Genomic DNA, 27,680 nt, shown 5'->3' with positions numbered 1-27,680 from the left:
TGTGGCGTCCTTCCTGGTACTTGATCAACGATCAGCTCGATTGGCTGGGGAGGGTTCCATCGAGTCTTCCGCCATGGCATTGGGAGGGCACATGATAAGACTCCAGACTGTAGCTCATGCCAAAGGGAGTGAAGCCTCAACTTGTTTCCGAGTCGACAGACGCGAAGGGCGCTGATGACGAGACGGAATGTGTCTGTTGGGGTCGTGCTGAACAATTAAGTAGCACCTCTTCACTTGTATCGCCGGCAGAAGCTGGGCGGGGGAGTGGAATGTGCCTCCTTGGGTGAAGTGTGAAGATGGTCGTATTGAGTTTGGTTTGGCTGATGGGATCGTTGGTAGAGAAATGCGCCAAGGCCGATCGAATTCGCGCGGAACCGCGGAACCTTTTCCAGGCCTGCTTCTTTGAATCTTCTCGCAGCCGGGACACCATCCACCGACGCCTGACCTCCTCCACCGACGCCTCCACCTCCTCCCTCACCCTTCCAGACTTCGCTCGATGCGCCGATGCCACCGCGCCGTCTCCATCGTCCCAGCGGTAGCATCGGCATGCCGTGTGCCTCAGCCGAATGAAAACCGACGCGGGCCGTCCGAGCGTCATCCGGCCGCCCGGGACATCTTGGTGCTTCGAGAACCTTTGACGGAAGAAAGACAGTGCCATCCACCTCTCCGTCAGAGCCATCTCACGACGGAGCCATCGTCAAGGAGGCCACCATCAACGTGTAACGCAGTTCCACCTTCACCTTGAATAAGCAAGTACACCCATTATTCGCGCTTCATCGGTTCGAGAAGGATGAATCATGTCGGCAACAGTATCGCCACCGCCTCTGAAACGCCGCAAATTGACGTCGGCTTCCTTGCCGTCCGTCGAACAGGACCCATGTGTATCTCGTTTTCGCATTTTATCTTGGAACGTCAATGGTTTGGCTGCACCCTCGGTCATCGCTTTCTTTGGCTCGACAGAAAGCCGATCTTCGCAGTCGAGCAAGAAAAGGACGCCCTCATTACGAGACAGCTTGCGGCGCTATGACTGCCACGATGATTTTCTCACAGGAAGTCCAGATCAGTCCGGAGGATAGAGCCTCGCGGCGAGCTGTCGAGATAGCTGTGACTCGAGGCGTCAACGAGCCCAGTAGTCAACCTTCTTACCGCGTCCTTTTCTGTTTGCCGAAGGATAAGCACAACACAAGGGGCTTTGGTCGCAAGGTGTATGGGGTTGCAGCATCATCCTAGAAAATTTTGCAAAAGACTACGCCATGACAGTCAGAGAGGTCGCTTGGGATCTTGAAGGTAGATTCTTGGTATGCGAAACAGAAGCACGAGAGTATGTTCCAAGACTGGCCATCTTCAACTGTGAGTACTTTATCAGCTCTCTTGTATCGGTTGGTGTGATCTGTGGGCTCCCACACTTCTGATCAAGCACAGGCTACATGGCGAATGGAACTTCGGCGCCCTACAAGAATTCGAGCACTGGCGAAACCCAAGGCACCAGGCATGGTAGGAAGCTCAGAGTGTACGACCTTCTGCAGAATGAGTGTCGTGCATTGGAGAAAGAGGGCGTTGCCGTTATTCCTGCCGGCAACATGAACATTGCACGAACGCAGACGGATGGTCATCCCAGTCTTGGAACGATCCCCGCACAGCATTGCACGAAACGCGCGGACTTCGAGACAAGATTCTTTGGTAGTGTCCCAAGCGGTGTTCTCCAGATCGTAGACACTTTAGAGAATTACACCCTCGAGGACCTGACTATGCGTGATATCCTCGCCGACCGCCCTTGGGTGCTAGCTGCGATCGAGCCGTCCCAATTATGCTGTCGAACGGATTAAGACCATTTTTGAAGCAAGCAGGAATCACAGAGACTTCCGTCGATCGCGGGACTAGCGACCATTTCCCGCTATATGATGAACTCCATCTTGCACCACTCAAAGGAAAGGAGGAATAAGACGCAGGGTCTCCGTTTCCCGATGCTGCTGCTCAATTCCGACGTCTTTCATGAGCATGTCGTGTGCCGCCGAACGTCCTCGCCCACGAACTGTGGCAAGGTCGCTCTCAACGAAGACGTCCACAGTCATGTTTTCATTGATGATTCGGCCAGTCCAGCGAGTGCGAGGAAGAGATTGATGTTCCGTCACGATGATTGCTGCACCACTCGGAATCAAATAAACTTGACCGCAATTGTCTTTGTTACCAAGTCTACATGTCTATCTTAGGGTGGCGAACGAGTACGCTCCAACGTTTGACCCTCTTGAACTTCGTGCGTTGCGACATTCCGTCTCTTGCTAGCCAGCACCGCTGCGACAGGCAGGATTGGTGGGGATTTGGGTGCTCTTGCTGACAGCTGGATCGAGATCTGTCATTCACACACTGTCGCTGATACACATATTAGCAACCGCGTATCGAAAACGTAAGATGCGCATATCCATAATACTCTGTGAAGGCGTGGCCATGGAAGTCCGATACGCACATTTGTCTTTATTTGGAGGGAGGACCTTCAACGGGTATTGCCGACCAGAATGCTAGATCTTCCAGGAAGCCCGTGCGCTCCTCCATCAGATAACACTTGCTCGCCTACATGCACGCGGTCAATACAGAAATCTAAAGCTTTTCCTCGGAGGCATCTTGTCCCGCAAAGATAACATACCTTCGTATCGTAGCTCGCTCCCCCGCACAGTGGATCTCTATTACATTCTTCCGTACACGCTAACAGAGCATTTGTGCCCAGCGTGTATTTTCGTTCGGCTTTTCCTGTGATTTGCTTGCCGCAAACGACTTTCCAGAACGACCCTTCTATGGAGTAGGTCACGCCGTTGTCGTTTGGACAAGACCACTCAGCCGAGGCAAAGGCTGTAATCAGCGATGCGAGAATGGCGAAGGATTTCATGGTGGTCGTATGTATGATGATTGAGGACTTCGAGATGGCTTTTGGACTCTTTCTGGCCTAGGGAAAACGATGTTGTGATGTGTCTTGTAATACTTGTTCGAATTGTAGAGAACTAGATATATATATGTGTGGAGGTAGGAGGTACCACCATCTATGTCTTACAGCAAGAACCGGCCCGGAGTCGCGGCGTCAGCTGCTGATTGTAGCAAGGTAGTAATTCGACTATCAATCGTTCGTTCGTATTCATGGATATCGCCTGTGGAGGCCCTCGACCTAGAAAGCAGCAAGGTGAATGGCCATCGGCCACCCAGTGTTGCGTGTGGACAGGTACCTACCTAGGTAGGTTACACCGTTCTAGCATGCATAGACTTACTTTACTACGCCTGTGGCCCTGTGCTGCGCGTTTGTTTACTGGTCCTGGGTCTGGGTCTTGTACGAGAATAGAACCACGGACGACGTCCTGTTGTCGATTCATAACCTACCTTAGGCTATGCTATGCTCAGATCAGGCTATTACAGCGTTTGTTTCGCCCCCCTATCGGAGTCGGTCTGGTTTCGTACACGCTAGAATACCTGATACAGATTAGAAACTAGTCGGCTCAGGGCTGCAGAGAACAGGTGCGTGAGCTAGGCCAATCGCAAAGTCTCCTTTTTGTTCTTCACATCACAGACGGGTTATATATCCGCATAGGCTAAACTTTTACCTTGATAAAATATTGTCCGCGACTGCGCGCTGAGTGACTTACCTAGCAGAACTAGGATTCAGCTCCGGTGAGGCGCGCAAGACGTTGCAGTTTCATGCTGTTGGTGTTGGTCTGGGGCTTGATGCACATTACATGATACCAACAAAACTTTAGACAGAAATCCAGACCCGCTGCCAGCTCAAATGTTGTGAGAAAGATGATGTGTTGGTGATGGTTGATGGTGAAGCGGGTTCTCAGGCGGGCCAAATGGCCCCGTCGGCGTATATCCCCTCCTTGTCGTCGCTCCTCTTCGCCGCTCGCTTCTTTGTAGTGAGTCTCCACCTGTCTCAATATATTTTTTTTGCTCCGGGACGTGTAGTCTCTACAGCTGACTAAGCTGGCAGAGTCTGCAATCTGCACTGGAGAGCTGACATCTAGATCGATCCGGACCAGGTACATTACCATGTACCTTACATACCTACCTACCTAGGTAGTAGGATGTCCCTAGGAAGTACATGTAGTACTCGTGTTGTGAAGGCGCCTTACTACCGCCAAGGCGCCCTCACAATACGAGTACCTCGGTACCTCATTGTATCAAGCTGTTGCCTTGGGCTGACAGTGCCTGAATAATCCCCTAACCGACGACCATCTGAGACGTTCTTTTACAGGATCTGAAGAGCAAATCGTCCATGGCCCCGGACCATGGGCACTGTTAGCGTCATGGCAACGAATAAGTGTCGAGTCAAGGCTGGCAGAATGGAACGACGACGACGGATATCGCCATCGCAAGGGAAGAAACTCTACATTGTTCGAGATCGATCCGCTGCTGGAACAGCTCCCTACTGGTTGCCTTGCTATTTGGTCGCATACATAGGTGGATGGGGGCGTAAGAAGTAGATCGTATGCAGGGACAGCAAGCTGTTACCTGGGCGGCCTCGAGCAGTCTATACAGGTACTCGTGATGATGATGATGGTTGTGGAAAAAAACCTAATCTGCAGTCTGAAGAGAATTCGCCTCCTCCGTCGCTGTCTTCACCCAATATCAAAGGGGGCGGCGGCGGCGGCGAACGAGCACCCAGCAATCGCAACACTGACCAACTCCATCCGCGCGAGTTTCGAGCTTCTTCTGCTTTTCACCTCGAAAAATCGCAATACTAACGCTAGCAACACTCCTCTTTCTCAACGACTTGGTAGGTTGTGATAATGGCAGATTTCCCACGAACCCTTTCGAAGATTATTTCTACTACCAACAACCGCCACTACAGCAGTCTTGCAGCAGCAACAAGAACACCGACACCATTCCCAATAAGAACAACAACGACAAGGACAACAATGACAATAGCGATATGATGACTCGTGCGATACCAGCTCCTCCGTGAGCACGAAATCTCCCTAGTCGACAGAGAGCTCAAGTGCATTATTATGGTGACGATGATTAGAACTCCATGAGCAGGAGGGCATTGTCGTCTTTGATGCAGGTTCGAAAGTCGGGGCTATTCATCCAGCCTCGAGCAGAGTATACTTTCCCGAAGAGGGGCAGTCTGATGGGACGAGGTGGGTGGGAGGAGGACTGCATTGGCAGGATGAGAGAGGGAGGGTGTTTTATGAGTGTTATAATAGTAAGGAAGCGTTCGTGGAGGAATGGTATTTACGTTAATAGCGTTCAGAAGACTTTTAATTTCGAAAGCTTCTTCTCAGCTCTATGTCTATCTACTCGCATCGACCAAGGATGGATCGGCCCATCTTTGATCCCGAGCAAGCAGTCGAGTAGATACGTCGTCAGCACCTTAAACATCCATCATGGTATCATCACCCCCATCAGCCAAAGCCTCTTCAGCAATCACTCCTCTTCCTCTCCCCTCTAGCAATTCTCTCCTCACTTCCGGACCAATCTGCTTGTGCCCTCTTACCAACAACAAGTCAAGCAAAGCCTCTCTCTGATCTTCCGTAATCTCATTCTTATAACGCTGGGCAAAAGCTAGCAAACACTGATGCCATATGACGGGCAATCTCGGGTCACCAGCTCCCTTCTTTCCCGGAAAGCCGTGAGTTGTGGTGCCTTCCATATTCACATCCTCGCCATTCGAGTCTTGCATTTGGCGAAAGCGGAGAAAGTGGAAAACAAGCGCATCGACTACACGGAAGGGAAGAGCGTATTTCTTCTCGAGTAGTGTTCGAATGAACATGTTGCACGCGCCGGCCGCTTCGACATCGTGCATCATTTGGTCGGCTGCGATTTCGCAAAGTCTATAAAGTGCCGTGGCGGAATGCAGAACAGGGATCGAGACACGCTGGAGGACCGAAGAAATGATTTGAGCTTCTCGTAGTGTGCATGTCCCGGAGCCGACAAGAGGAAAGAGCAGACCGCGGAAGAAGGCTGCGGGCTTGTAAAGTGATTTCTTCATCGCCTTGTATAGATGTACGTTGAGCTTTTTCGTTTCTCGTATATCTTCTCGTACACGTGGGAGAAGCACATCTTGGCAGAATGCCTGGGCGACAGCTGGTCGTGAGGAAGTGAAAATTTTGGTGGCTTCGTAAATGGCGTTGGGAGTCCAGTCCTCCGGGCGTGTAATCTCGACAAGGATATCCCATTGTGGTAAAGTAGGTAAGACTTTGAATGGCTTAGGCAATTTTCCGCTCTTATATCGTGACAGAATCAGACCGACTTGTGTATAGACTTCGACGACTTTGGGGTCCATTTGCACAGCATCTTCAAGCGTGCCTCCTCCAATTATTCGTGGCGCTGCGTCTGGGTCGCCTCCTGCTTGTGCTGCTTCATGCGCCGCGATTTTCTCCAGAATCAAATTCGAAAGATAGTCCGGTCCTCTTGGCTCTTCCTCCTCATCTCCTCCATCATGATGTGGTTGTCCCGCCAGGTCGAACAGTTTTGAAGGATCCTCTCCGCCACCCATGAGCCTGTTCCATGTTTCGTTGTCTTCGGGGTCGACTTCCACCTCTTCCACCTCCTCGTCTGACGCCCAGGCTTCCTCCTCGTCGTACTCGCCCACCTCGGCGCCGCCGTCCTCATCCTCATCCTCGTCAGCTCGGAGTGAGAATGCGGGATTTGCTACTGCGGGCCTCTTCGCTTGTCGCTCGGCTTCATCTTCGTCGACCAGGTCCTGCCCCAAGTCAAGGATTCTTCGCGACGATTTGCTGTCCACATATCCATCCTGGCCGTTCGCTTCACTCGTCGACTTCCTCTTCTTGCCTGCTTTTTGCTTGAGAGGCGTGGTGGGGGAGTACTCTTCGCTGAGTGGATTGTGTCGTCGCTCCTGACGAGCCGTAGAGTTGGAACGCGCTGCTTTGGGCATCTTTGTACACTTTCCTTACTGCCTTTCTGCAGACTTGAGTTCATTATACTGTATTGGTCGCAGCTTCATTCAAAAAGTTCTGAGACCCTGTTCGAGTCTTGGCATTCTGGACAGGGATCACTGTGAGGGGATCGGCCCGACGTTGACGGCCGCGCGATAGCAGCCGCGATGTCATGGCAGGCACGCGTCGAGACATAATTCCATACCTGGTAGTGAAGAACGAGCTTCGTCTTTATCAAAACACCACCACTCACACCCCTACAGAGGGAAAGTGAGGAATCGCAATCATGGCAGAAGGAAATGGAGTCACGACTCTGCCGGCGACGCTGGAGCAGGCATCGCGAGCGCCAGCACCACCACCGCCGCCGCCGATCCAACGAGAACAGCGCGAGAAGAAGGAATCCCTCAAAAAACGCGAGAGCATGGGCCTGGGCGCTTTTGAGGACAAGAAGTCGACTTCGAGTTTGGGAAAGAGGAAAGCGAGCACCAAGCAGCACACATATCCATCTCCCATGCGATTCAGCGTACCACCACCCAAAGCAGAAGCATTCGAAGAGCCGAAAGAAGACTCGATGGTCTCGCACGAGCCTGTTCCTCTCACCATGCCCGACTCTGATCGACAACTGTACAAGCCCATCGATCTTGCCGAAAACAAGAGAGGCTATCGATACTCAAGAGCCATTGCAGACCCGACATTCCCGCACAAGCAATTCTACCGATCAACTTCTCCTCCTCCTCATTACGCGCGATTGAGCTTTGAAGATGCCGACAAGTGGATGCACTTTACCACCAATGCCCTTGTCACCACCAATGAGAAGGGCTGGCGTATGGTCAGATCAAACGTGTGTGCCAGAGAAGGCACTCTATATTATGAGATCAAGGTGCATCGAGGCGTGCCGCCTGAAGGTCCTGATCCAGCCGCGAACGGGCCCGAGCCTCATGTGCGCTTCGGCTGGGCTAGACGAGAAGCTCCGCTGGACGCACCGGTAGGCTTCGATGGATACAGCTACGGTATCACGGACATTAGATTTGAGACCATGCATCGCAGCAGACCGGGCAAGTTCTACAACCCCAAGAAGGCCAAATCTAAGGCCGCTGCAAAGAATGGCCCCACGCCACTCGTACTTGCGCCTGAAGATCAGCACGTCAAAGAAGGCGACGTGATTGGAGTTGAAATCCAGCTTCCCTCACTTTCTTTGCACCGCAAAGTGGTCGACGGCATATATAACCACGCCGTTGACTCTGGCGATGGCTTCGATCAGGGCTCACATCAAGACGCCGACACGCAACCCATGGACATCATTCGCGATCGCATACCAGTCGCGTACAAAGGTAACAGCTATTTTGAAGTACTTGACCACGTCGCGTCAAAACCGATGGAGATATACGCCGATAGAACGACGAATCTCAACCACCTACCTACAAACGGACCAAGCTCGAATAAAGAAAGCATCAAGACAGCACCAAATCCTCACAACGAATATCCTGCTTTACGAACTCTGCCACATAGTGCCATTAGGGTCTACAAAAACGGCAAATTGATCGGCGTCGCTTTTGAAAACCTCTTGGCGTTCTTACCCCCTGCAAGTGCTCCAAGCAAGACGATGGGTGCCCGAGAGGGTTTCGACGATGGACTCACGGGATATTTTCCAGCAGTTTCTTGCTTCTTCGGCGGAATAGTAGAAGTCAATTTTGGAGACTCTGCCAACGGTTTCTGGTGTCCGCCTGCTCATCTTCGAAATACACGCGACACGACTTCAGCGGCAGCAGCAGGTCAGGGACCAGACATAGATATGCCCGATGCGGGCGCTGATGCGAGCGGGAGAAAGAATGGATGGAATCCTGGGAGGCAATTGAGAGGGGTGGGAGAGAGGTATAAAGAGCAGATTGCCGAAGATATCATCTGGGATCTGATCGACGAGGCGGATTTCTTCGTACAAGATGGTGGATATGACGGTGTGGTGGGGAGTGGAGCGGTAAATGGAGATGAGAGAGGTGCCCCATCTTCTGTTGTCAAAGGTAGCAGATTAAAAGAGGAGGATTGAAGCAGACTGTAATTCCAAGTGCAAAGCTTGGTCCTCCCATCCCTTCCAATACTATTGTTCCTGGACACGGCATGAGTCTACCCGACATTATTCGCAGAGGAATCAATCGAATAGTTAGGTATGTAGTCCCATCCTACACGTTTGAGCTTGAATTGGCTAGAGGAATTGCCAGTGAAGTTGTTGAGACTAGACTGACGAGAAAACAGCCTTGTATCGGATCTGATACTGATGAGAGACCGTGAAAGAAGATTGACAATTTTGATGCTCGTAGGAGGGTGAGAAGGTCTTGATACTCTACAAAATTTGGACTTACAGGAGGCATGCTTGTGCTACTCCATATACCTTGGGACTGACTGACCTTTGTTGCAGACCGCAGCCAACTCTTTGCGCTGGTCAATTGTGGTGCCGATGAATCGGTTTCTACATTTCCATATTCACAGATGATGCAGGCTATGGAAGCTCCATGGCTGACCTAGTCATCTCAACCATACCCACATGGACCGGAACCTCGCCGACACTGTCATTTGATAACACTGTCGATGCCTTCGCAGCTGCTGGATCTCGACACTAGCAATGAGAGGCCTTTGGCACAGACGGCTGCGATTCTTGGGGCTACCTTCGTCTCGGTCGGCAAACCAGGAGAGGTAACTGGTACATTCCAAGGGGTATATTGCAGCTGTGCGGCTGACTTGTAGGCAAAGCCCCAGGAAGTGGTGCGCAAGTCCTTTGGGCACGCTGAAGAAGATGGGATTTCTTCTGAAGGGAATGTATTTCAGGGCTCATTGGGTCAAAGTAAGTGATTTGGACAGCCGTCGAGGTTCATCTTGCGAGAAGTTCTCGTCCTTTTCGAGTTGCATGCGATACCAAGCGACTTTCATTCACTGGTCTGAGGCAAGACTCGGATGCACCCGTAACAAAGTCTGCTTCTCGCGGGGGCCTGGCCCTCTAATGGCATAGCACAAAGCTCGCATTGTTGCTCGACTTGTGCTACTGCTGTCGCAGAACTCAGTTTGCCTGTCGTCCGGACCACATTCGCGACGATGGAAGGATACTCTTGCTCTACACTTTCGAAGTACTGTGCCATGAGTTCGTCAATGGTGGTGTTCTTAGTACTGACTGCCGGTCTAGTGGCTCGTTGTATCGATATGCCAAGCGGCGGATCCAAGCAAGAAAGGTACGCATCCACCTCCTTGTTCAACACCTCTCGAAGTGGAAAGTAGAAGGGTATGCCATGAGGCGAAGCTCCGTCATTGACTACCCATGGTAATGAGAAGCCACGACCCTTGGCGGTCTCTGCGAGGACTTGCTCAGCTAGCCTGGTAGTGCTATGCTCCCAAATAATTGCACGGCAATGGTGTTGTTTAGCCTGCTGGACAATGAGTTGCCGCATTAGCAGCTGCTTCAGATCTTGCTGCGAAGTCGCTGATTTTGCGGCTGTAAAGAGCTGCGACAGACGTTCATGTGCAGCATCATCACTTCCGCTCGATGGTGCTGCTGTTTGCGACAGTAGGGTTGATACATTCTCCAAGGCCAGCATATCCGCAATTGAGATAGCGTGATATTCATGCTCCGGGTATTTGACTCTCACTGCCGCAAGGCAATCATCATTACTGCCTGTAGCGTCTGGTGGTCCTTGGTACACATGCAGGACCATGATCTTGTAGCCAGGCCGCCCGGTCTTCGCGACCTGTGTCTTCAAATGCCGGCTTAGGATGTGAAGCAAGGCGAGGGAGCAAGCGTCGAAGGAGAGATGCAAAAGCAGTTTCTGCTCGTTTCCGGGTTCGGCGTTGCGTACGCGAAAGCTCTCCATTCGCTTCACCACCTTGGTCTGCACATAATTGCTGAAGCAAGCGCTGCACAGTGGCTCATTGCGCACCACGATAGCGGGCTCCGTTTCTTGGCATCTCCGGCAGAGCGTCTCGTCGACGGTGGGTCTCTGGGCGTGTCGTCCTGGCATAGCAAAGTGATGTATACAGGTGTGTCTGTCAGCTGGTTTCGGTGAAGAATTTTTATGTTGATGAGCAGTGGCGATGCTATGTATACTTCCTAGGTACAGGTGGGTGGTAGATGGATGTGCGCGCCATGTGAAAATGCACGATAGAGCTTCGGAACGGCAAAACCATTTCGCCGTGTGCGTGCACGGCGGGGCGGTTCGCGACAAGAAATGTGACTCGCATTCATTGCCTCCAACATCCCAGCGAGCAACAAAGCACACGACATCAATTCAACTTCACCCGCTGTCAACACCTGCGAGAGCACCCTTTCATCGCAAGCCGCCGACGACTGCTCACAACGAGAAGCCCGCCACCATGTCTCTCACCAATTGTCGCTTCTATGAGGAGAAGTTCCCCGAAATCGACTCGTTCGTCATGGTCAACGTCAAACAGATCGCCGAAATGGGTGCCTATGTCAAACTGCTGGAATACGATAACATCGACGGCATGATTCTGCTCTCTGAGCTGTCGCGCAGGCGTATTCGATCTATCCAGAAGCTGATTCGAGTGGGACGCAACGAAGTCGTGGTGGTGCTGCGTGTCGACAAGGACAAGGGCTACATCGATCTGTCGAAGCGAAGAGTGTCACCAGAGGATATCGTCAAATGCGAGGAGCGCTACAATAAGGGCAAGATGGTGCACAGCATTATGCGTCACGTGGCCGAAAAGATCAACGTGCCCATCGAGGAGCTTTACCAGGACATTGGCTGGCCTCTTAACAAAAAGTATGGACATGCTGTGGATGCCTTCAAGCTGAGCATCACGAATCCCGACGTATGGAATGAGGTGACTTTCAAGAGCAGCGCTATCAAGGATGAGTTGGTGAGCTACATTGGCAAGCGATTGACGCCGCAGCCTACGAAAGTGCGCGCGGATATCGAGGTAAGACACACTTTACGCCCCATAACCTCCACCTCGATGGCGGCAGCAGCAGCAGCCAAGGACCCTTAAGTTGGCTGACTACTGACTAGGTTACCTGCTTTGGCTACGAGGGTATCGATGCCGTCAAGACCGCGCTTCGCGCCGCAGAGGCGAAGAACACGCCCGAGACTCAAGTCAAAGTTCGTCTGGTATCGCCACCCATGTACGTACTCACCTCGCAGACGATCGACAAGAACAACGGAATCGATGTCCTCACCGAAGCCATCCAAGATGTGGCTGCCAAGATCACAGCCGCGGGTGGAAGCTGCACTATCAAAATGGCGCCCAAGGCAGTTACCGAGAACGACGACGCGGAACTACAGGCCCTCATGGACAAGAAAGAGCGTGAACAACAGGAAGTCAGTGGCGACGAAGACTCTTCTGAAAGTGACGACGGGATTGTGGCTGCCAATGCTGATTGAGTGGGCTAAGCGAGGCGTCTGGCGTTAGTTATTCATCGGAAAAAGTGCCGGCATCAGCATTAGACGCACGATAGCATGAGGGCGCGTGAGCGCCCAACACGGGCTTTAGAGCCAGTCAAAATGAGAAGATGTTACATCATCATCACCATTGCCACTTTGCTGTATGGTCCTGATACATGTACACTGATTGTGCTGCAGTTTGTTTCCGAATATGCACTCAGAAATACCGAACCGGCATGTACCATCTCTCGAGCGACTTTTGCAGTGGTGCGCGACAAACCCTCACTAGTGAGCATCTAACCTGAATAGGCGTGGAAATGATACAGATGTAAATGTGAACAATTCGCACATTCTTTGCATAAGATGATTATCGTACATAAAGGTCCTTTTTTTTCATACCGCCATCGAAGTCATCGCAAATGCTTCAAACCCTTGAGCATGCAGCTACATCTAAAAGTCGCTGATCCAGCAAGAAAGGGCTAGAGGAACTCTGAGCGAAAGCCAGTAAGAAAGTTTCTGGTGACGAGGTTGCGCTCTTGTGTGGCTGGAGGCGTTGTTGGGCGCTCGTCTGCGCCAGGCTCAATGTGAGATATGTGCTCAGTCCGAGTCCTGGCTGCCCGAGAACTCTCAGCTTGACCTCTGCCAGCCTCAGGCGATGCAGTATTGCTGTGAAGCCTCTTACTCTCCACTTCTGATGCCTTTGCCTTCTCTCTCCGTTGCTGCTTCTCATTTTTGGCTAATCCTATAGCCCAGTAATCCAACTCCGGGATTTGATCCAGCTGACGCAGCCGCTTGTCGATCATGGCTGGAGTGAGAGTGCCGTTAAGCTCTGGGAAGACGCGACGAACTTTGGCCACAATTGCCGGAAGAGTGTAGTCGCTGGCATCAAGTATACAGATCGCCCTATCCAACTGCTGGCTCCATCCTCGAGGCAGATTTGGCGTTTCGCCTATACGATCAGCAAGGGGTGTGGTCGCATATGCACCTTTCGGTCGCATGAGTGACGCTGAGCCCGAGATTCTGTCGATGCCGAGCTCGTCGTTATGCATTACAGAACGCCTTCCGGCCTGAGTCCGTGACGGAGTGGTCTCATCGTCGCCCCTGCCTCTGCGCAAAGGAGTGGGCGTCTCCATGTTTGGCTTCTGGAAGGTAGGCATGGGTGGTGTGCTCTGCATCTCAGGAAGGAAGGTGGTCATGCCACCAGCGTAGGGTGTGCTGTCGGCGGTACTGGCACTGAATGAAGACCTGGCTCTTGTAGTGTTGGTGCGATCTACCAGAGGTGTAGAAACGTTGGATGAGGGCGTATGTGTTTTGCTGCCCCAACGGCGAATGCCTTTGGTGGACTCATTCCCGAAGTCGAGAATACTGCTGGCCGAAGAACTCATGGCCGACTGTCACGGCGGGTCAGCAAACGATGCCGTCGTGAATGCAATTCCCGAGCTTACCAACGACTCACGCGGGTCAAGAGTCCGACTTGCGTTCCAGTAGACGCCGGGTGGTGGTGGTGGTGGTGTATCTGCCAAAGTGCAAGGCGCACTGCTTGAAGTCATCAAAAATCGAGAAGCGGCGTTTTCACTCGCGAGGAAGGAAGGCTCGCTGACATCTCGATCTTGTTGGATTTGATTTGGGTGACACTAGTACACCACGCCCATATGATACACAATGCAGCGACACGGCTTTTATGCACACTTACCATAGCCTTCATGAAAACATGCCAGGCTCGCGATAGCCCGCACAATTGCTCGCCAAACCTGTTCCTGTTCCTGCGCATTACACGTGCGACCTGATGACGGCCTATGCATGCTCCTAGTTCTTCAGCCCCAACTTGCCCAACAGTCCGCCCGAAGTGCTTTTGTCGCTCTCCTTGAAAATTTGCAACATGTTCTTCCATACCGCGCCTGGGTCTTGGCTAGCATCAATCCTCTTCCAGATGCCAGTCGTGCGGTAATAGTCCACCACAGGTGCTGTCTGTGCGTGGTAGGTGCTTAAACGCTTCTTAAGCGCCACCTCGTTGTCGTCAGATCGTTGAATCAATGGCTCGCCAGTGACATCGTCAGTCATCTCCTTCTTCGGTGGGTTGAAGATCTTGTGGTACGAACGTCCTGAAGCGGGGTGAACCAAGCGGCCAGTAATTCTGGCCACGAGCAGATTGTCGTCAATTTCGAGTTCGACCGCATGCTTCAGTGGTTGCGTCTTGGCCTCAAGCATCTGGTCGAGCTTTTTCGCTTGTGGCACTGTGCGTGGGAACCCATCAAGAATGAACCTATTCCACCCAAGTCAGCATTAATCAGGTTCTGCCGCTGGGCTACCACGCCGCCATAAAGATGGTGAGCAGAAAGTGTGCCATTGGCTCCCGCGGTATATACCACTTACCCTCCACTGCACTCCTTGTTGTTCTCGAGCTCCTTCTCAATCATACCAATCATGATCTCATCAGACACAAGCCCGCCTTGATCCATGATCTTCTTTGCCTGCTTGCCCAGCTCGGTCTTCGCGGCGACTTGAGCGCGGAGCATGTCACCTGTTGCCAGATGGCAGCAGCCAAATTTCTCCTTGATCTTCGGGGCTTGAGTTCCCTTGCCTGCCAGGAAACATACCGGTCAGTGATCTGTGTTGCCCTGTCTGTCCACGAAGTCTTGGGCTACGCCCGACGCATCCACGTACCAGCTCCTGGAGGACCAATCAAGATCATGCGCATGCCATCGTTGCTGGAGCTACCGTGACCTGTTATCCGTGATTCGAGCTCGTGGACTTTTCTTTCCAACTTGTCAATGGTGGCTTTGAGCGTTTCCACCGTTTCGGCCGACATGATGTATGAGTTTCGCGCAGGTGTGTGACGGACTACAGCGAACCGAGGCGATGATCGCAGGCGGATTAGTAGTGATCAGTATTCGCTGTGGGCTGTGGTGAGGGAGGTGGGAGAGGCAAGAGAAAGTGCTTGGGAACGCGATTGAAGAGCTCGACAGCTTGCGGCAAGAATGGCTTCCAGGTTCCCTCGGCTGCGGAAGGGAAGCGCTAAAAATGTCCGAGTGTCCGACCGGCGACATAATGTATTCCAGCATACACAAGTGGTGAGGGACAATTGGCTGTCATACCTCCGCTGCGGGTCTTTTTCAATTCATTTGCGCCGGCACCTTTCTCGAGCAGGAAATCCGATATCAATGTCTTGTTGACCACGACAGCGATAAACCACAGGATTCCGTTGGCCTTCTGACAAGGGCAAAATCGTGGCAAAGAGGTATATGAAGTGGCACGATGGCAATGTTTCTCAAGAGAGCATTTCTATTACTCTCAGTTTTCCTGTTCCAGTACATATTTCATACATGTGGGTATCCATCACCATAATCCAATACTGCGCCACCCTATATCATATTCCAATCATAAATCATACGAAAGCATTCCACAGATGACCCTTCCTTCTACCTATATGGTCCCCTGTTGTGGCCCAGCGTTGCTGTACGCCTCAAAGACACGCCGCTATGCATCCATGCATATCACGCGTTGTCTTACGCCACCCCTGAAATGTGAATCTGTTGTGAATTTATCGTCTTTGTACATCATCGATGCTGTATAGGCTCGATGGATCGCTGCCTTTGCGGCTTGAGGCAGCGCCTTCGACAGCATCACCGTTGACGCTAGGAAGGCAGGAACTCTGTAAACTCTGCGTATCGGACGTGAGTGGCGGTGGCGTGGTGGCCGTAGAGTGGTAATTCGTCCCGAATGGCTGCATGGCCATTGGCATCTGCATTGGCACTTGCATAGGAAGTGGGAAATCGAGTCCATTGCGTCCGTGGAACGGTAGACCGTGACCATGGTTGATGCTACTGGTCCGATGAGGATCGAATCTGTGCATCTTCTTCTCGATCGAGATTATGTGCTTCACGGGGCATCCACGCTTAGCTTGTGCCATGGCAGGGTGTAGCGGTCCGAGAAAGCGGTTAAAGTCGTTTGGCACCAGTGTATCCAAGAATTTCTCTGTGAATGTGTCAGCAATGCTATAAGTGATACGAAGCAGAACACACGATCCAGAACACTTACGAATCACGTAGTTGCCATATTGGTCTCTGATCATGCCCACAAGGACTCCCTCTCCTTCCGTTCGTCGTGCGTTGGCCTCCAGCAGTTGGTACATGACTCTCTGCCGCCATAAATCATCAGCATGTACTAGACATGCTTCTACAACATTGCTGGCATATTTGTGCTTGCTGTAGCCTTCGAGACCCGAGGCGACAATGTTCAGCACCTGTTGTCTTCCCTCACCACCCCCGTCGTGCTCCACGACGTGCTGAACGACGTAGTTCCCGAAATGGTCGGCGATCATGCTAGGGATACCCTGCATCAACTCCGCCATGATCATGCTCTTTGAGGGCAGATCGCTCTTCTCCAGACAGCGCTGGATAACGCGGCAGCCATATGGGTGAATGCTGAGCTGCTGGACCTGTCCTTGGAGTGCCGTGACAATAAATCCGATCGTGGTGGCCTGGCATCGTTCGATTACTTTTTGAATAACGTGGTTCCCATTCTGATCTTTGACACACTTGAGCACGTGATTTTCGAGCTCAGTGATCAATTCACGTTGCTGGTCTACCAACACATGATCCAGAGCTTTCTGCACTACTCGGCACCCATACGTCTGCAGAGAGAGTGCTAGTACTTGTCCGCGCATTTTGTTGGCGAGAATCTTCTTGTGCGTTTGGTCGCCGTGCTCAAAGAACTTCTGAATCACATAGTTCCCAAACACGTCTGTCATGAGTGGAATCGCGTTGGGCTCAATCTCTCGAAAAACGTGCTCCTTCTCATCTGAATTGGCAGTCTCCAGCTTCGTCTGGATAAATCGTGATCCGTGTTGGTCACCGCTGAATTCCGCGATGTGTTCGTATATGTCCCGTAGCTCATATCGCTTGGTCTTGGTATTAGATTTGAACTCGTACATCAGCGCGCTTTGCACGCAGTCTGTGATGGGACTGTCACGTGGAGTGGCAGGCATATCGAAGGCGGTCGTGGCGAGCGGCATCAGCTGAACGTATTGCTGGCCGAGTTGCTGCAATGCGTAGGGGCTATACATGCCATACGGGTGGCGAGCGTGGAACTGTGCGGCCATGAACTGCTGGAATCTGGGATCCAGGTATGAAGGCTGTTCGGCGACGGCAGGCGATCTTCGATTCGTGAGTTGAGCTCCACCAGAGAAGCTCTGCCATTCAGAAGGCGTCCGAGACCCATTAGTGCGATCCTGAGATCGACATGACATGCCGCTACCAACGTAAGGCTGACCGGGGCGGAACTCGTGCATGCCACCGCCATTGAGACATCGTTCTGCCAGCGAAGAGGAGGAGATATTGTTGGTAGGCAGATCTCGAGCATAATCCTCGAGCTCGAGATACTGCATGTTTGCACGGTCCAAGGGGTCCATGTCATCCTCGCGATATTGACCTGGTCGGGCCATTGCCGGTTGACTGGCTCCTTGAAATCCCGAGTAGCTCTGGAGACCGAACGACTGCTTGTACGAGGTACTTGGACGACTATTGTCATTGATATTGAGCTGTCGCAGGTTTGAACTCATCGCATCCACGTTGACGTTGAAATAAGGGTTGTAAGCACCGTTGCCCTTGGCCGAGACCGAAGGCGCACGGGACGTGTCTGGGGTCACACGCTGCGAGGATCTGGAGGAGTAATCTATAGGTGTCCAGGTATTGGCCTCCTCGGCACCCCGAGACGGCGGAAGACTACCGTCCTGAGACGTGGGCATGCTCGCAGTTCGGCCATACTGCAAGGAAAATGGTGGCCGCCGTTCCTCACAGGGTGACGGAGTCGTAGAAGAGTATCCGTTGGCTGAGTCTGGCTTGCCGTGGGCGGGATCAACAGGCCGATCATGCTTAGTGTAAACCTTGAATGGCGGTTGCTCGCTGGGCTGTGCTGCGAAGTCGTTCTTGTATTCGAATGTAGAGTTGTAGCGCTGTCGTGACTGCGCCGTGGCAGTTTGATTTGAGTTGGAAAATTGATGTCGACTGCCTACAGACATGAGACTTGTGTGGGCGGCTGGCATCGTTTGTAGTCCTGCATTGCTCGCACTTCGTTGCTGTAAAAGTGTGTTGTCGGTGTGTCGTCCTGTTGGCATAGGTCGTCCGCTGGCAGGTATGCGTGTTGCCCAGCCTCGGTCGACAAAGTCCTCTGAGACGGACGAGTCCACAAGCGAGCCAGAGCCAGTCTTGCCCTCGATCTCCTCATGCTGAGGCGTCTTCACTTGCAGGGTGTGGTCGCGCGATCGAGAAGTTTCACGAAGGTTGGTGGATATGTTCGATCCATTCGCTCCTCCACTCCATATGCTGGAAAAGCCCCAGGTATTGCCCGTGGCTGCTGGCTTCAGCATGCCGTTGGTACCGATCTTCTTGTCCGCTGTGTGAGTGTTCCTGACATCGTTGAATGATCGTGCCTATGGTGGACGTCAGCGCCGTGTTCAGGCTATACTGCCATCGCGAGAGGACCTACAGCGTTTGCAAACGCCATATTGCTGTTGCTGGTGTTGGTGGTGCTCGATGCACCATGAGACATTACAGAAACGAAGATACGTATGTGCGAGAATGGAGATTACTGTATGGATGTTCGTCGAGAGCGTTCGGACGATGGTGTGTAAGTCAGTCCTGCCTGCAGTGGCTACACGGGGAGCGACAGGGCCGTAATCGAAGGTCGAAGGTCGAAAGTTGAAGTGGTAAGGGCGATGAAAGAGGCTCGGAATAGGCTGGGCTGCGCTGGACCAGTCAGTTAGCATGACACACGCACCAGGCGTTAGTACCAGACAACGGAGGCACAGTAGGAGGTCAGGTAAGGTAGGCAACGACAGAGCTCGCGGAGCGAAGGGCGGAAGGTGCATGCAGGTGGGAGAGGCCGGGGTGTGATGGCTGGTGTGGGGACACGTACTCGCGGCGGAAGTGTACAATGCTGAGGTGGCGGCGGCGGGCGATTGCATGTACATACAAGTGAAGCTGTGAAGCTGTGAAGCTGGAGCTGAAGCTGAAGCTGGAGCTGGAGCTGGAGTTGAAGCGGAAGTTGAAGTGGAAGTTGAGTCGTCCTGGAGCGAAGCGCGGCGATATCAATCAAAGGCGATATGTGCTCGGGAGGAGGCAGCCGGAACACTCTATGTGCAGATGGGCTGATCCCTTCCGTGGGCGAAGCGTAATTCCAAGGCACCTGGCATCGATGCTACGTCTTCGCGCGCGCACAGAAAGGGCAGCAGGTGCGCGATTGATATGTCGCCGCCAGAGAGCTCGGCCTGCAAGGGACGGCGCGGGTGGAATGCGCCACTGTTGTTGCTGCACAGGAGCGGGCGGCGGGCGGGAGATGAAGGTCCGGACAGTGAAGGAAGGGTAGTTCAGTGGGAGCGAAGCGAAGCGAAAGAGGTGCGGTAGAAGGGAAAGCAGGGCGAAGAAGGCCAGGTCGCAGCACAGCTTGCGGCTCTGGATATCGCATTCAAGGAGCGCTGGTGCAAGGTGGACCAGGTCAAGGGCAAAAGATGGTGGACAACTTTTTTGCCCGGGCCCTAGTCCCTCCCGCAGCCCGCTGGCGTGGCGCAGAAGATCAGGTTGATGATCAGCTACCACCAGAGGTAATAAAGGACTAATAAGCACGCCAGTGGCCGTGCGCCGTGCGGCAGCAACCTTTCCCAACTCTCTCCCTCTCTCTCCCCATACCCCCCATGCAAACCATGCCATTCACATGCTTTGACAACGGCCCCGCCGGGAAAACTCACGACCGTCGTCGTTATTGATGACTCTTCTCCTTCGTCGTTGTTCTGTGCTCGGTGCTGGATGCTTCGTGCCGTGAAGCTTGATGTCACTCGATGGATATTACCTCCTAGGAACCTCCTAGCTACATAACATAGGTAACCTACATGTATGGACCGGCGGTAGTACACCCACTCCACCAGTCCCCCTCTTGCGGACCATCTCGTGCGGCCTCTCCACTCCCCCTGCCCTGCCCTGCCATGCCCTGTTCGAGAGACAGGACTGACGCATGGGTATAACCGATATCGGTACCATTTGATGGCTATATATAGATTAGACAAGCCCTTATGTAGATTGACTAATACAATCGGCTTATAATCTTTAATAGGTTATAAGCCCGGGTAAGTTCTTCCGCTAGCTTTACGCTAAAAACACTACTTTACAAAGATTATAAGCTACCTACGTTAACTGTAAACAGTTCTAAATTAAATATATCTTTTCTTTCTATATAATACTTTTGTCCTCTCCGTGTTCTCTATATTCTCTATATTACTTGTTATATTAAAGATTTCAACAAAGAGATAGAGACTTGCTACCTAAACTATAATTCTTACTATACCCGATAACGGCCAATTTGACCTTGTCCTAGTCTCCGATCTCCGCGTCTACGAATCAATTTTGTGTTAAACTCTAGAGAACTACTAAATTTTTATTAATCCCTTAAGATATCTAGACCTATATTGAATTACTTATACTACTCTCTGTTTTTAGTAGGAGTACTGTTTCTCCGCGCTGTTCCTAACTAATTGATTTAGAATTACCTCTACACTTTTTCTAAGTTCTCTATAACTCCGTACTCAAATAAAGGAGTATAACTATTCCTATATCTAACCGTCAAAATTTAATAGTACGAAAACCTGTAAACGAGACTCTAGTATAGTAAGAAGTACGTAAGGCTAAGCAGCGCGAATACTTAGCTTAGTATCGCTAGAAGAAAAACATTTAGAAATAACGACTCGAAGCTATAAATCGACCTACAAACCTACTAACGGGTATTCTACGTATCTATACCTTACTTAAAAGCTTAGCGCAGAATACTAGTCTACGACGTATATTAGACGATATTGATTCTAAGGGTAACGCAATTCTAGTTAATATAACTGAACGGATATAAGGTAGTAATAGTTCTATATACCTATTAAAAAATCTTAAACCTGTCCGCTCGAAACTACGACGCCGTACCGAGGCTATAACGACTTCAACTACCGATTAAACTACACTCGCTACGCAAAACGCGCCTTAGGCTAAGGCAAACTCGGCCCTAGAGACATCTAGTAATAATAACGACCCCGACTCTAGTAACTCCGACGACTTAACGAACGACGACTCTTAGAGCGACTCTAAAGACATAGCGAAAAGACAACTTTCGCGTAAACTATTACTAATTATTAGTAAGGATACTCGACGATTCGGAGCGGTACTAATACTAGGCATTACCGTTAATATACCTCTCCGAAGAAGCATAGCTACTCCGGTAACTATCTATAGATTAATAAGACAATCTGCGCTATATAAGGACGTAGCGAAAAGAGCTAGTATTGATCTAAGGAGCTTTAGGGATGTCCCTAAGCTTATAGGAGGCAGCAATTACAATAACTAGTACGATAAATTCAAAATCGTCTACCGACAGACCGGCGTTATTAATTTCGTCCTAGGCCTAGAAGATTTTCTAGTTAAACTAGAGGACGATAATCGAGAAATCTTAGTAGAGGAATACAATGATTTTCTGCTACAAATAGTAGACTAGAATAGAAAGAACGCCTTAATATTAGGCGCTATTTAAGCAACGTACGAGAAGTATATAAAGAAAAAGATAGTAGGCATTATAATAGTATCTAGAGCATTGTTTACTCTAGATAGCGTATATACAACAACGGGTATCGATACGGCCCTAAAACTCTACCGAAAGCTAAAAGAATATTTATTTAGAAACGCGACCGACTTTACGACCTTCCTTTAAGACTTTAACAAACTGGTTAATAACTTGAATCGCTTAAGGGGTCCGGTCGAGTTTACTAAGCTTTAGAAATACCTATACTTCCTTAGAGCCCTAGACACCGAGTACTTTAGTTCTTAGATTAATACGACTAGTCAAATTTGCTTACTCGCAGGATATAGTATAGGAGAACCTATCTCCTTTACTAAACTTACAACAAAAGCGGAGAATTATTAGTATAGTCTCTAACGAAATCAAGACTTAATAGCAAACTTAACAGAATTACGATCCTTCGCCGTAAAGCGAATATTCAACAATAGAGGGAACTCGAACTCGAATATACTACCGCTTAGTATATTACTTAGAGCAAGAGAACAGCTATATTAATAGCTAAATTATACTAGGAGCGGATATACTAACGGAGAGTGTATTAAGCAAAACAATAATCTCTACCGGAAGTTCCGTAAAAATCGAGATAACAAACGAGCGAGGACTAATAACTCGGGTAACTACTCGAGTACGTCTAGGTCGAACTCGACCGTAGTCTATCCCTCTCGCTACGCCTACCTGTCTACTAACACCGCCCCGGATACAAGTCCTTAAGTTAACTACGCTTAACCGACAGGACCGAATATTCGAATAGGTACATCGTTTATAGGTATAAGAGTTGACTTAAATTTGGTTAACGAATATAATACCTTTAAAGACAGAGCCTAACTAGCAGACCTCCGACCTAAATAATTAAGAACTTTTCTATTAAATAGCAGCTTAGCATTTATTGCCTACTATAAGACGGTTAAGCCTACTTTACCGAGTACAAACCTTTATAAAGTAGTATAATATTAATTCAAGAAATTTGATTAGGTAATTGATTTAGGTACGGAGGAATATATCTATAATAAACGATCCTAGTTCGAGGAATACGAGCCCCTCTCGAAACCCGTATACATTATAGGAGTAGGAACTGGTTTCTATATTATCGGGATTAGAAAGCTACGCCTAATAGTAAATTATACTAATAGATTACGAGAAATAATATTAACTAAGGTCGTATACGTACTATAGATGCCGATAAATCTACTATCGGTAGCAAAGATCAATGAAAACAATACAGAATACCGATTAATTAGAGGCTCCTATACCTTCTTAGACCGTACAACAAACGAGACGATTGCAATAGGAACTTAATTTAGTTTACTCTAGAAACTCGACGTCTCTTTGCGATTATTCCTTACGTACTAGTTAGACTACCCCGAATCCTCTCCGAATTCGAATTAGTTCCTAAATAAAACTGTATTATTCTTTAATAACCGAACCGTACAAAAGTTGCTAATCTACGTATAGTATTAACGACTCGGACATATCGGAGGACGGGCTTTAAGGGAATACCTAAAGCGACTAGAAATTGAATTTATTAATAGTAACTTCTTATACTAATCGTACTATTAAAACAAAGCCTAACAGCGTTTCCCTATATCTGAACCAATTCGCGCGGTTCTACCTAGACAAAGAGTATATATTAATTTAGGAGGACCTTTACCTCTATCTAAGTCTAGTAAAAGATTTTACCTACTAATTGTAGACGACTATACTCGATACTCTTAGGTATATATACTTAAGACGAAACAATCCTCTAAGGTATACGTATACTTCGCAGACTTTTAACGGCGAATGCTAGTTTAATACAATGCCCTAATACGGGAGATCCGAGCTAATAGAGGATCCGAATTCACTAATATCGTAATCAATTGCTCGGTCTATTATAGAATATACTATACGACTTCTACACTATATCAGCCTAACTAGAATAGCGTTACCGAAAGAAAATATTAGACACTTTAGAATGCGGTACGCTGTATAAAATAGGACGGAGCGCTCGTACCCGAGCTATAGCCTAAATTACTTAAGGCGGCAGTATTCCTTAACAACCGATTACCGATATCCTCGTTAAAGAACTTTAAGTTACTATATAAAGCTCTAACGGGTAACCTCCTAGAACTTGACTATATCCGTCGAGTCGGATGTCGTATATATAAATTAGTTCCGAAGCGAAAATTCCTAAAGAAGTACGACGAACGCGTATACCTACGCGTCCTCGTTAGCTTTAAAGGTTATTTCGTATACCGATTATAGGATCCTATCTCTAGAAAAGTTGAGCGAGCAAAGGAGGTTCTCTTCGATAAGGATATACGGCTAGATACGGCTATCCTCGAGTTACCTATCTAGCTACTATCAATCGGGGTAAACGATATAGCTCCGCTAGCTCTAGAAGAAGTAATACCGAATACGACTAAGAACTATTCAAATGTTCCGTATTATCTTAAGGTATCGGCTATACGATTCGAGTAGGAGAAACACAAACGCCCCGGTAATCTAGTATTAGCGAATCCTTTTTAGCTAATGCCTAACTATACGCAAACGGGACCTGTACCTATATAGATACCTTAGAACAAACTATTGAAGGATATTTATTACTTTAGTATATAACGATAAGTCGAAAGAGTACCGATAGTTAACTTTATATATAATAGTATTATAGGCAAGGACTCCGTATCTATCTTTTAAGCTTTAAGGCGAAGTGATAGCGAACTAATACTAGAAATTGAACTCGAAGATAATACAAAGGAAAGAATAATAAGTAAACCTACCGAAGAAACCGACGCTATAGTACTAATAGCCTAATTTATCGAACAAGATCCTATAATACTAAAGATATTAATAGAAGTACTCGATACACCGTATACAAAGCACTAGCAGGATGCCGTAAATAATAAATACAAATTACTAATTAACAACGAGACTTAGGACGTTGTAGATAAAGGTACGATTATATCTCCGTCACTCTCTAGCAAATAGGTTTTTACGATTAAACGAGGAATTAACGGTTAGATTAAACGATTCAAAGTACGCTAGGTTATACGAGGTTTTGAACAAAGAGAAGGTATTAATTACTCCGAGACCTTCGCCGCCGTAGTCAAAGCATTAAGTTACCGAATTCTGTTTACGCTCTTAGCAAAGTTTAGTTAGTACGTTTATTAAATAGATATTAAGACAGCTTTCCTATACAGAGATATTGATACAGAGATTTATATAGACCTTCCTCTAGGCTTCGAAGTTAAAGGGAAGGTATACAAGCTGAAAAAGGCCCTATATAGCTTAAAGCAAGTACTACGAATCTGGTATTAGACTCTAATAGAGACATTGAAACAATCTAGTTTCTCTCCGTATCCTTTTGACTCTACGGTATTTAAGAAAGACAACTACTTTATCCTTGTCTACGTAGACGACCTTTTAATTACTAGACCTAACTTGAATTTTATTTAAGGGGTTAAGCAAGAATTGTCGACTCGATTCAAGATAAAGGATATAGGAGAATACAAGTTCTTCCTAGGTATTAGTATTGAAAGGGATTAGAAAAAAGGTAAGATTTGACTAACTTAGACAGTATACCTTAAAGCGATAATAGAACGATTCGGCCTAATACGAGGAAATCTAACAACAATACCTTACGTCTCGAAGGAACGCTAGGAACCTACTCTAGAAGGATATACCGTATTAAACGAAACCCGACTTAAGTACTAATCGATAGTTAGATCTTTGATATATACTATACTAGGAACTCGACTAGACCTAGTATTCAGTATGTTAATAGCAAGCCGATATTATTTAAACCTATTAAAGAAATACTACGAGCAAATCAAACGAATTCTACGATACGTACTAGAAATACTAGAAACTAGACTCGAGTACTCTAGAGACTACGCGGATATAGTTAGTTAGAGCGACGCCGAATTTGTAGGGGACCGATTAGATTCTAAGTTAATTAGAGGATATATATTTACTATTAGAGGAACGGTAGTTAGCTAGCGATATAAGAAACAAACGATAGTCGCTACTTTAACTACGGAAGCCGAGTATACCGCACTTTACTACGCCGCAAAGGAGGCTATATAGCTTAAATATATACTAGAATACTTTGGATATCCCTAGAAGACGATTCGAATTAAAGTAGACAACGAGAGCTGTATTCGAATAGCGAACAATCCGGAAATATATAAGAAGACTAAGTATATACGAGTGTAGTTTTACTTTACTCGGGATTTGGTTAAAGATAGAACTATTACGCTTATATATATACTAGGACATATTAATACATCGGATATCTTTATAAAGGCCCTAGATCGGACGACGTTTAAAAGATACGTAAGAGGAATAGGGATTTTTGGAATTAACGAAGGGAGGATATTAAAGGTCTCGAAAGAAAAGGAATAGAATAATTAGGAATTGATTTAGGAGTTAACGGTATGCTTGTAAGGATTGAATAGCTACTCTTTTCCTACTATAAAGGTAGAGGTTTTTTAAGAGGGGACTAAGGGATATTGTTTAAGTAGGAGTTATAAGGTATTATAGTAACCGACAATCGGTTAAGTAGGAGTGTTCGAGAGACAGGACTGACGTATAGGTATAACCGATATCGGTACCATTTGATGGCTATATATGGATTAGACAAGCCCCTATATAGATTGACTAATGCAATCGGCTCATAATCTTCAACATGCCCTGCCTTGCCATCTCTCCTTCCAGCGCCCTCACTTGCGGATGGCGTTGCCAGGACAAAGCGTTGCGCAAGGTGGGAGTCGGTGCATCGCAAGTGGCATTTCTGGTGCTGCCTATGCGCGCCCGTTGAGACAGCCGTTTCAAGCACAACCTGCCACCGCACGTCGGCGATTCGCGTGTGAATGCGATACCCTTTGCCTTTGGGTTGCACGACTGTCAAACTAGCGATCAAGAGCTAGGAAGAGGCGGTTCGGCCCACGCTGGCTCCTCCGACTGATGCAAAGACCCCATAGCGTTGGATCAGCCGGAGCGGGCTTGAACGCTCTCGCAACTCCATCGTCTGTTTCGCAACGGTCAGGAAGCCCTCCACTCAGTCCGCTGTACACGGCTTGAACATGTCTGATCGACGACTTTCGAGAGAAGCCTACATACCTACCACCTAACCTAACCTACGCCGTTGTTTGCTACCTACCTTACTTGCTCCACCTTCTGCCGTATGCACGTCAAGCCTGTTTCGTGCCCCGCCGAGAACCCGTAGGCAAGAAACCGAGCATACGGAATGGAGTGATACACGCCACGGCAGAGGAGCTTCTTGCGCGTTTCGGAATTTAGCCTGCTCACCTATACTGAAATTGATGACATACATCACGCTCAAGTACCTTACCGTACATGAGGTACACAGTTTTCCTTGGGCATCAGCTCGACGTGGCTCGATTCCGTCGTCTCTCGGCAGCCGATAGCTCCAGTTGATTATCATGAGCGAGCTTCGGCAATATTGCGACTCAACCCGCGAGTAGATCATCTCTCGTAGTATTACTTAGGTAGTCACCTTGCAGAGCGATCATGCCTCGCTTGGTCATACGTATATTGTACTGTTGTCTGTGCTCGATAGCCGGTTCTTCTGCAGGATCAATTTGTAGCTTGCTAGAAGCCAAACGCTGCAATTGAGTCAGGCTCCAGGTATACAGTGTACAGGACACCGGAAGAAGGCCTGTCACGTTCAACAACGATTGACTCAAATGCCGAAAAAACCAAATTGGCTGAGATGGGAGATGGGAGCGTGAGTCAGTTTCCGTAAGCGGTTGGCGGGCCTTTTTGACGTGGAAGGGAAGGGTGCGGATACAGTATAACATGACCTTATATTAAGGCCGTG

The 27,680-nt window shown here is 49.0% G+C and overlaps 9 protein-coding genes across 9 annotated transcripts; 4 read left to right on the top strand and 5 right to left on the bottom strand.

The window, feature by feature from the left end:
• The first annotated feature begins 506 nt into the window (after positions 1-506).
• SEPMUDRAFT_147079 (uncharacterized protein) lies at positions 507-1,385 on the top strand. Its single transcript, XM_016904071.1, has one exon. The coding sequence runs from the start codon at positions 916-918 to the stop codon at positions 1,228-1,230; it is 315 nt and encodes a 104-aa protein (XP_016763235.1). The 5' UTR covers positions 507-915; the 3' UTR covers positions 1,231-1,385.
• Positions 1,386-5,213: 3,828 nt separating this feature from the next.
• Positions 5,214-6,889, bottom strand: SEPMUDRAFT_147078 (Bystin-domain-containing protein). Its single transcript, XM_016904070.1, has one exon. It carries the CDS (start codon positions 6,872-6,874, stop codon positions 5,351-5,353), a length of 1,524 nt encoding a protein of 507 aa, XP_016763234.1. The 5' UTR covers positions 6,875-6,889; the 3' UTR covers positions 5,214-5,350.
• A 212-nt stretch (positions 6,890-7,101) lies between these two features.
• SEPMUDRAFT_147076 (uncharacterized protein) lies at positions 7,102-9,711 on the top strand. Its single transcript, XM_016904069.1, has 2 exons — positions 7,102-9,037; positions 9,126-9,711. The coding sequence occupies exon 1, from the start codon at positions 7,162-7,164 to the stop codon at positions 8,917-8,919; it is 1,758 nt and encodes a 585-aa protein (XP_016763233.1). The 5' UTR covers positions 7,102-7,161; the 3' UTR covers positions 8,920-9,037; positions 9,126-9,711.
• Positions 9,712-9,793: 82 nt separating this feature from the next.
• On the bottom strand, positions 9,794-10,887 carry SEPMUDRAFT_59556 (uncharacterized protein; the record flags this gene model as incomplete). The annotated part of the gene is made up of 1 exon (XM_016909497.1): positions 9,794-10,887. The coding sequence occupies exon 1, from the start codon at positions 10,874-10,876 to the stop codon at positions 9,794-9,796; it is 1,083 nt and encodes a 360-aa protein (XP_016763232.1). The 5' UTR covers positions 10,877-10,887.
• A 234-nt stretch (positions 10,888-11,121) lies between these two features.
• SEPMUDRAFT_147074 (eukaryotic translation initiation factor 2 subunit alpha) lies at positions 11,122-12,391 on the top strand. The gene is made up of 2 exons (XM_016904068.1): positions 11,122-11,795; positions 11,885-12,391. The coding sequence occupies exons 1-2, from the start codon at positions 11,229-11,231 to the stop codon at positions 12,254-12,256; spliced, it is 939 nt and encodes a 312-aa protein (XP_016763231.1). The 5' UTR covers positions 11,122-11,228; the 3' UTR covers positions 12,257-12,391.
• Positions 12,392-12,735: 344 nt separating this feature from the next.
• Positions 12,736-13,641, bottom strand: SEPMUDRAFT_37568 (uncharacterized protein; the record flags this gene model as incomplete). The annotated part of the gene is made up of 1 exon (XM_016908673.1): positions 12,736-13,641. The coding sequence occupies one exon, from the start codon at positions 13,639-13,641 to the stop codon at positions 12,736-12,738; it is 906 nt and encodes a 301-aa protein (XP_016763230.1).
• Positions 13,642-13,859: 218 nt separating this feature from the next.
• Positions 13,860-15,217, bottom strand: SEPMUDRAFT_147073 (adenylate kinase cytosolic). The gene is made up of 3 exons (XM_016904067.1): positions 14,921-15,217; positions 14,630-14,837; positions 13,860-14,519 (listed from the first exon to the last, which is right to left on the bottom strand). The coding sequence occupies exons 1-3, from the start codon at positions 15,063-15,065 to the stop codon at positions 14,063-14,065; spliced, it is 810 nt and encodes a 269-aa protein (XP_016763229.1). The 5' UTR covers positions 15,066-15,217; the 3' UTR covers positions 13,860-14,062.
• Positions 15,218-15,530: 313 nt separating this feature from the next.
• Positions 15,531-19,698, bottom strand: SEPMUDRAFT_147072 (ARM repeat-containing protein). Its single transcript, XM_016904066.1, has 4 exons — positions 19,172-19,698; positions 18,743-19,002; positions 16,295-18,686; positions 15,531-16,231 (listed from the first exon to the last, which is right to left on the bottom strand). Exons 2-4 carry the CDS (start codon positions 18,803-18,805, stop codon positions 15,798-15,800), a joined length of 2,889 nt encoding a protein of 962 aa, XP_016763228.1. The 5' UTR covers positions 18,806-19,002; positions 19,172-19,698; the 3' UTR covers positions 15,531-15,797.
• A 5,857-nt stretch (positions 19,699-25,555) lies between these two features.
• SEPMUDRAFT_14514 (uncharacterized protein) lies at positions 25,556-25,726 on the top strand (the record flags this gene model as incomplete). Its single annotated transcript, XM_016903093.1, has 1 exon — positions 25,556-25,726. A coding segment is annotated over one exon (171 nt), but the record flags the coding sequence as incomplete, so codon positions are not given.
• Positions 25,727-27,680: the final 1,954 nt, after the last annotated feature.

This window comes from Sphaerulina musiva, assembly GCF_000320565.1.
Source record: "Sphaerulina musiva SO2202 unplaced genomic scaffold SEPMUscaffold_2, whole genome shotgun sequence".
In the NCBI taxonomy this organism is placed as follows: domain Eukaryota; kingdom Fungi; phylum Ascomycota; class Dothideomycetes; order Mycosphaerellales; family Mycosphaerellaceae; genus Sphaerulina; species Sphaerulina musiva.
This window is presented reverse-complemented; position numbering and strand designations above follow the sequence as displayed.

What these genes read in the sequence shown, in the direction of transcription:
- SEPMUDRAFT_147079 (XM_016904071.1), top strand. Translation starts at nt 916, where the DNA reads ATGGTTTGGCTGCACCCTCGGTCATCGCTTTCTTTGGCTCGACAGAAA.
- SEPMUDRAFT_147078 (XM_016904070.1), bottom strand. Translation starts at nt 6,874, where the DNA reads ATGCCCAAAGCAGCGCGTTCCAACTCTACGGCTCGTCAGGAGCGACGA.
- SEPMUDRAFT_147076 (XM_016904069.1), top strand. Translation starts at nt 7,162, where the DNA reads ATGGCAGAAGGAAATGGAGTCACGACTCTGCCGGCGACGCTGGAGCAG.
- SEPMUDRAFT_147074 (XM_016904068.1), top strand. Translation starts at nt 11,229, where the DNA reads ATGTCTCTCACCAATTGTCGCTTCTATGAGGAGAAGTTCCCCGAAATC. An exon ending in AAGTGCGCGCGGATATCGAG is followed by an intron (nt 11,796 to 11,884) that starts GTAAGACACACT and finishes ACTACTGACTAG; the next exon opens with GTTACCTGCTTTGGCTACGA.
- SEPMUDRAFT_147073 (XM_016904067.1), bottom strand. Translation starts at nt 15,065, where the DNA reads ATGTCGGCCGAAACGGTGGAAACGCTCAAAGCCACCATTGACAAGTTG. An exon ending in GATTGGTCCTCCAGGAGCTG is followed by an intron (nt 14,838 to 14,920) that starts GTACGTGGATGC and finishes GTTTCCTGGCAG; the next exon opens with GCAAGGGAACTCAAGCCCCG. An exon ending in AACAAGGAGTGCAGTGGAGG is followed by an intron (nt 14,520 to 14,629) that starts GTAAGTGGTATA and finishes TGGGTGGAATAG; the next exon opens with GTTCATTCTTGATGGGTTCC.
- SEPMUDRAFT_147072 (XM_016904066.1), bottom strand. Translation starts at nt 18,805, where the DNA reads ATGTCTCATGGTGCATCGAGCACCACCAACACCAGCAACAGCAATATG. An exon ending in ATATGGCGTTTGCAAACGCT is followed by an intron (nt 18,687 to 18,742) that starts GTAGGTCCTCTC and finishes CGTCCACCATAG; the next exon opens with GCACGATCATTCAACGATGT. An exon ending in ATATGGCAACTACGTGATTC is followed by an intron (nt 16,232 to 16,294) that starts GTAAGTGTTCTG and finishes ACACATTCACAG; the next exon opens with AGAAATTCTTGGATACACTG.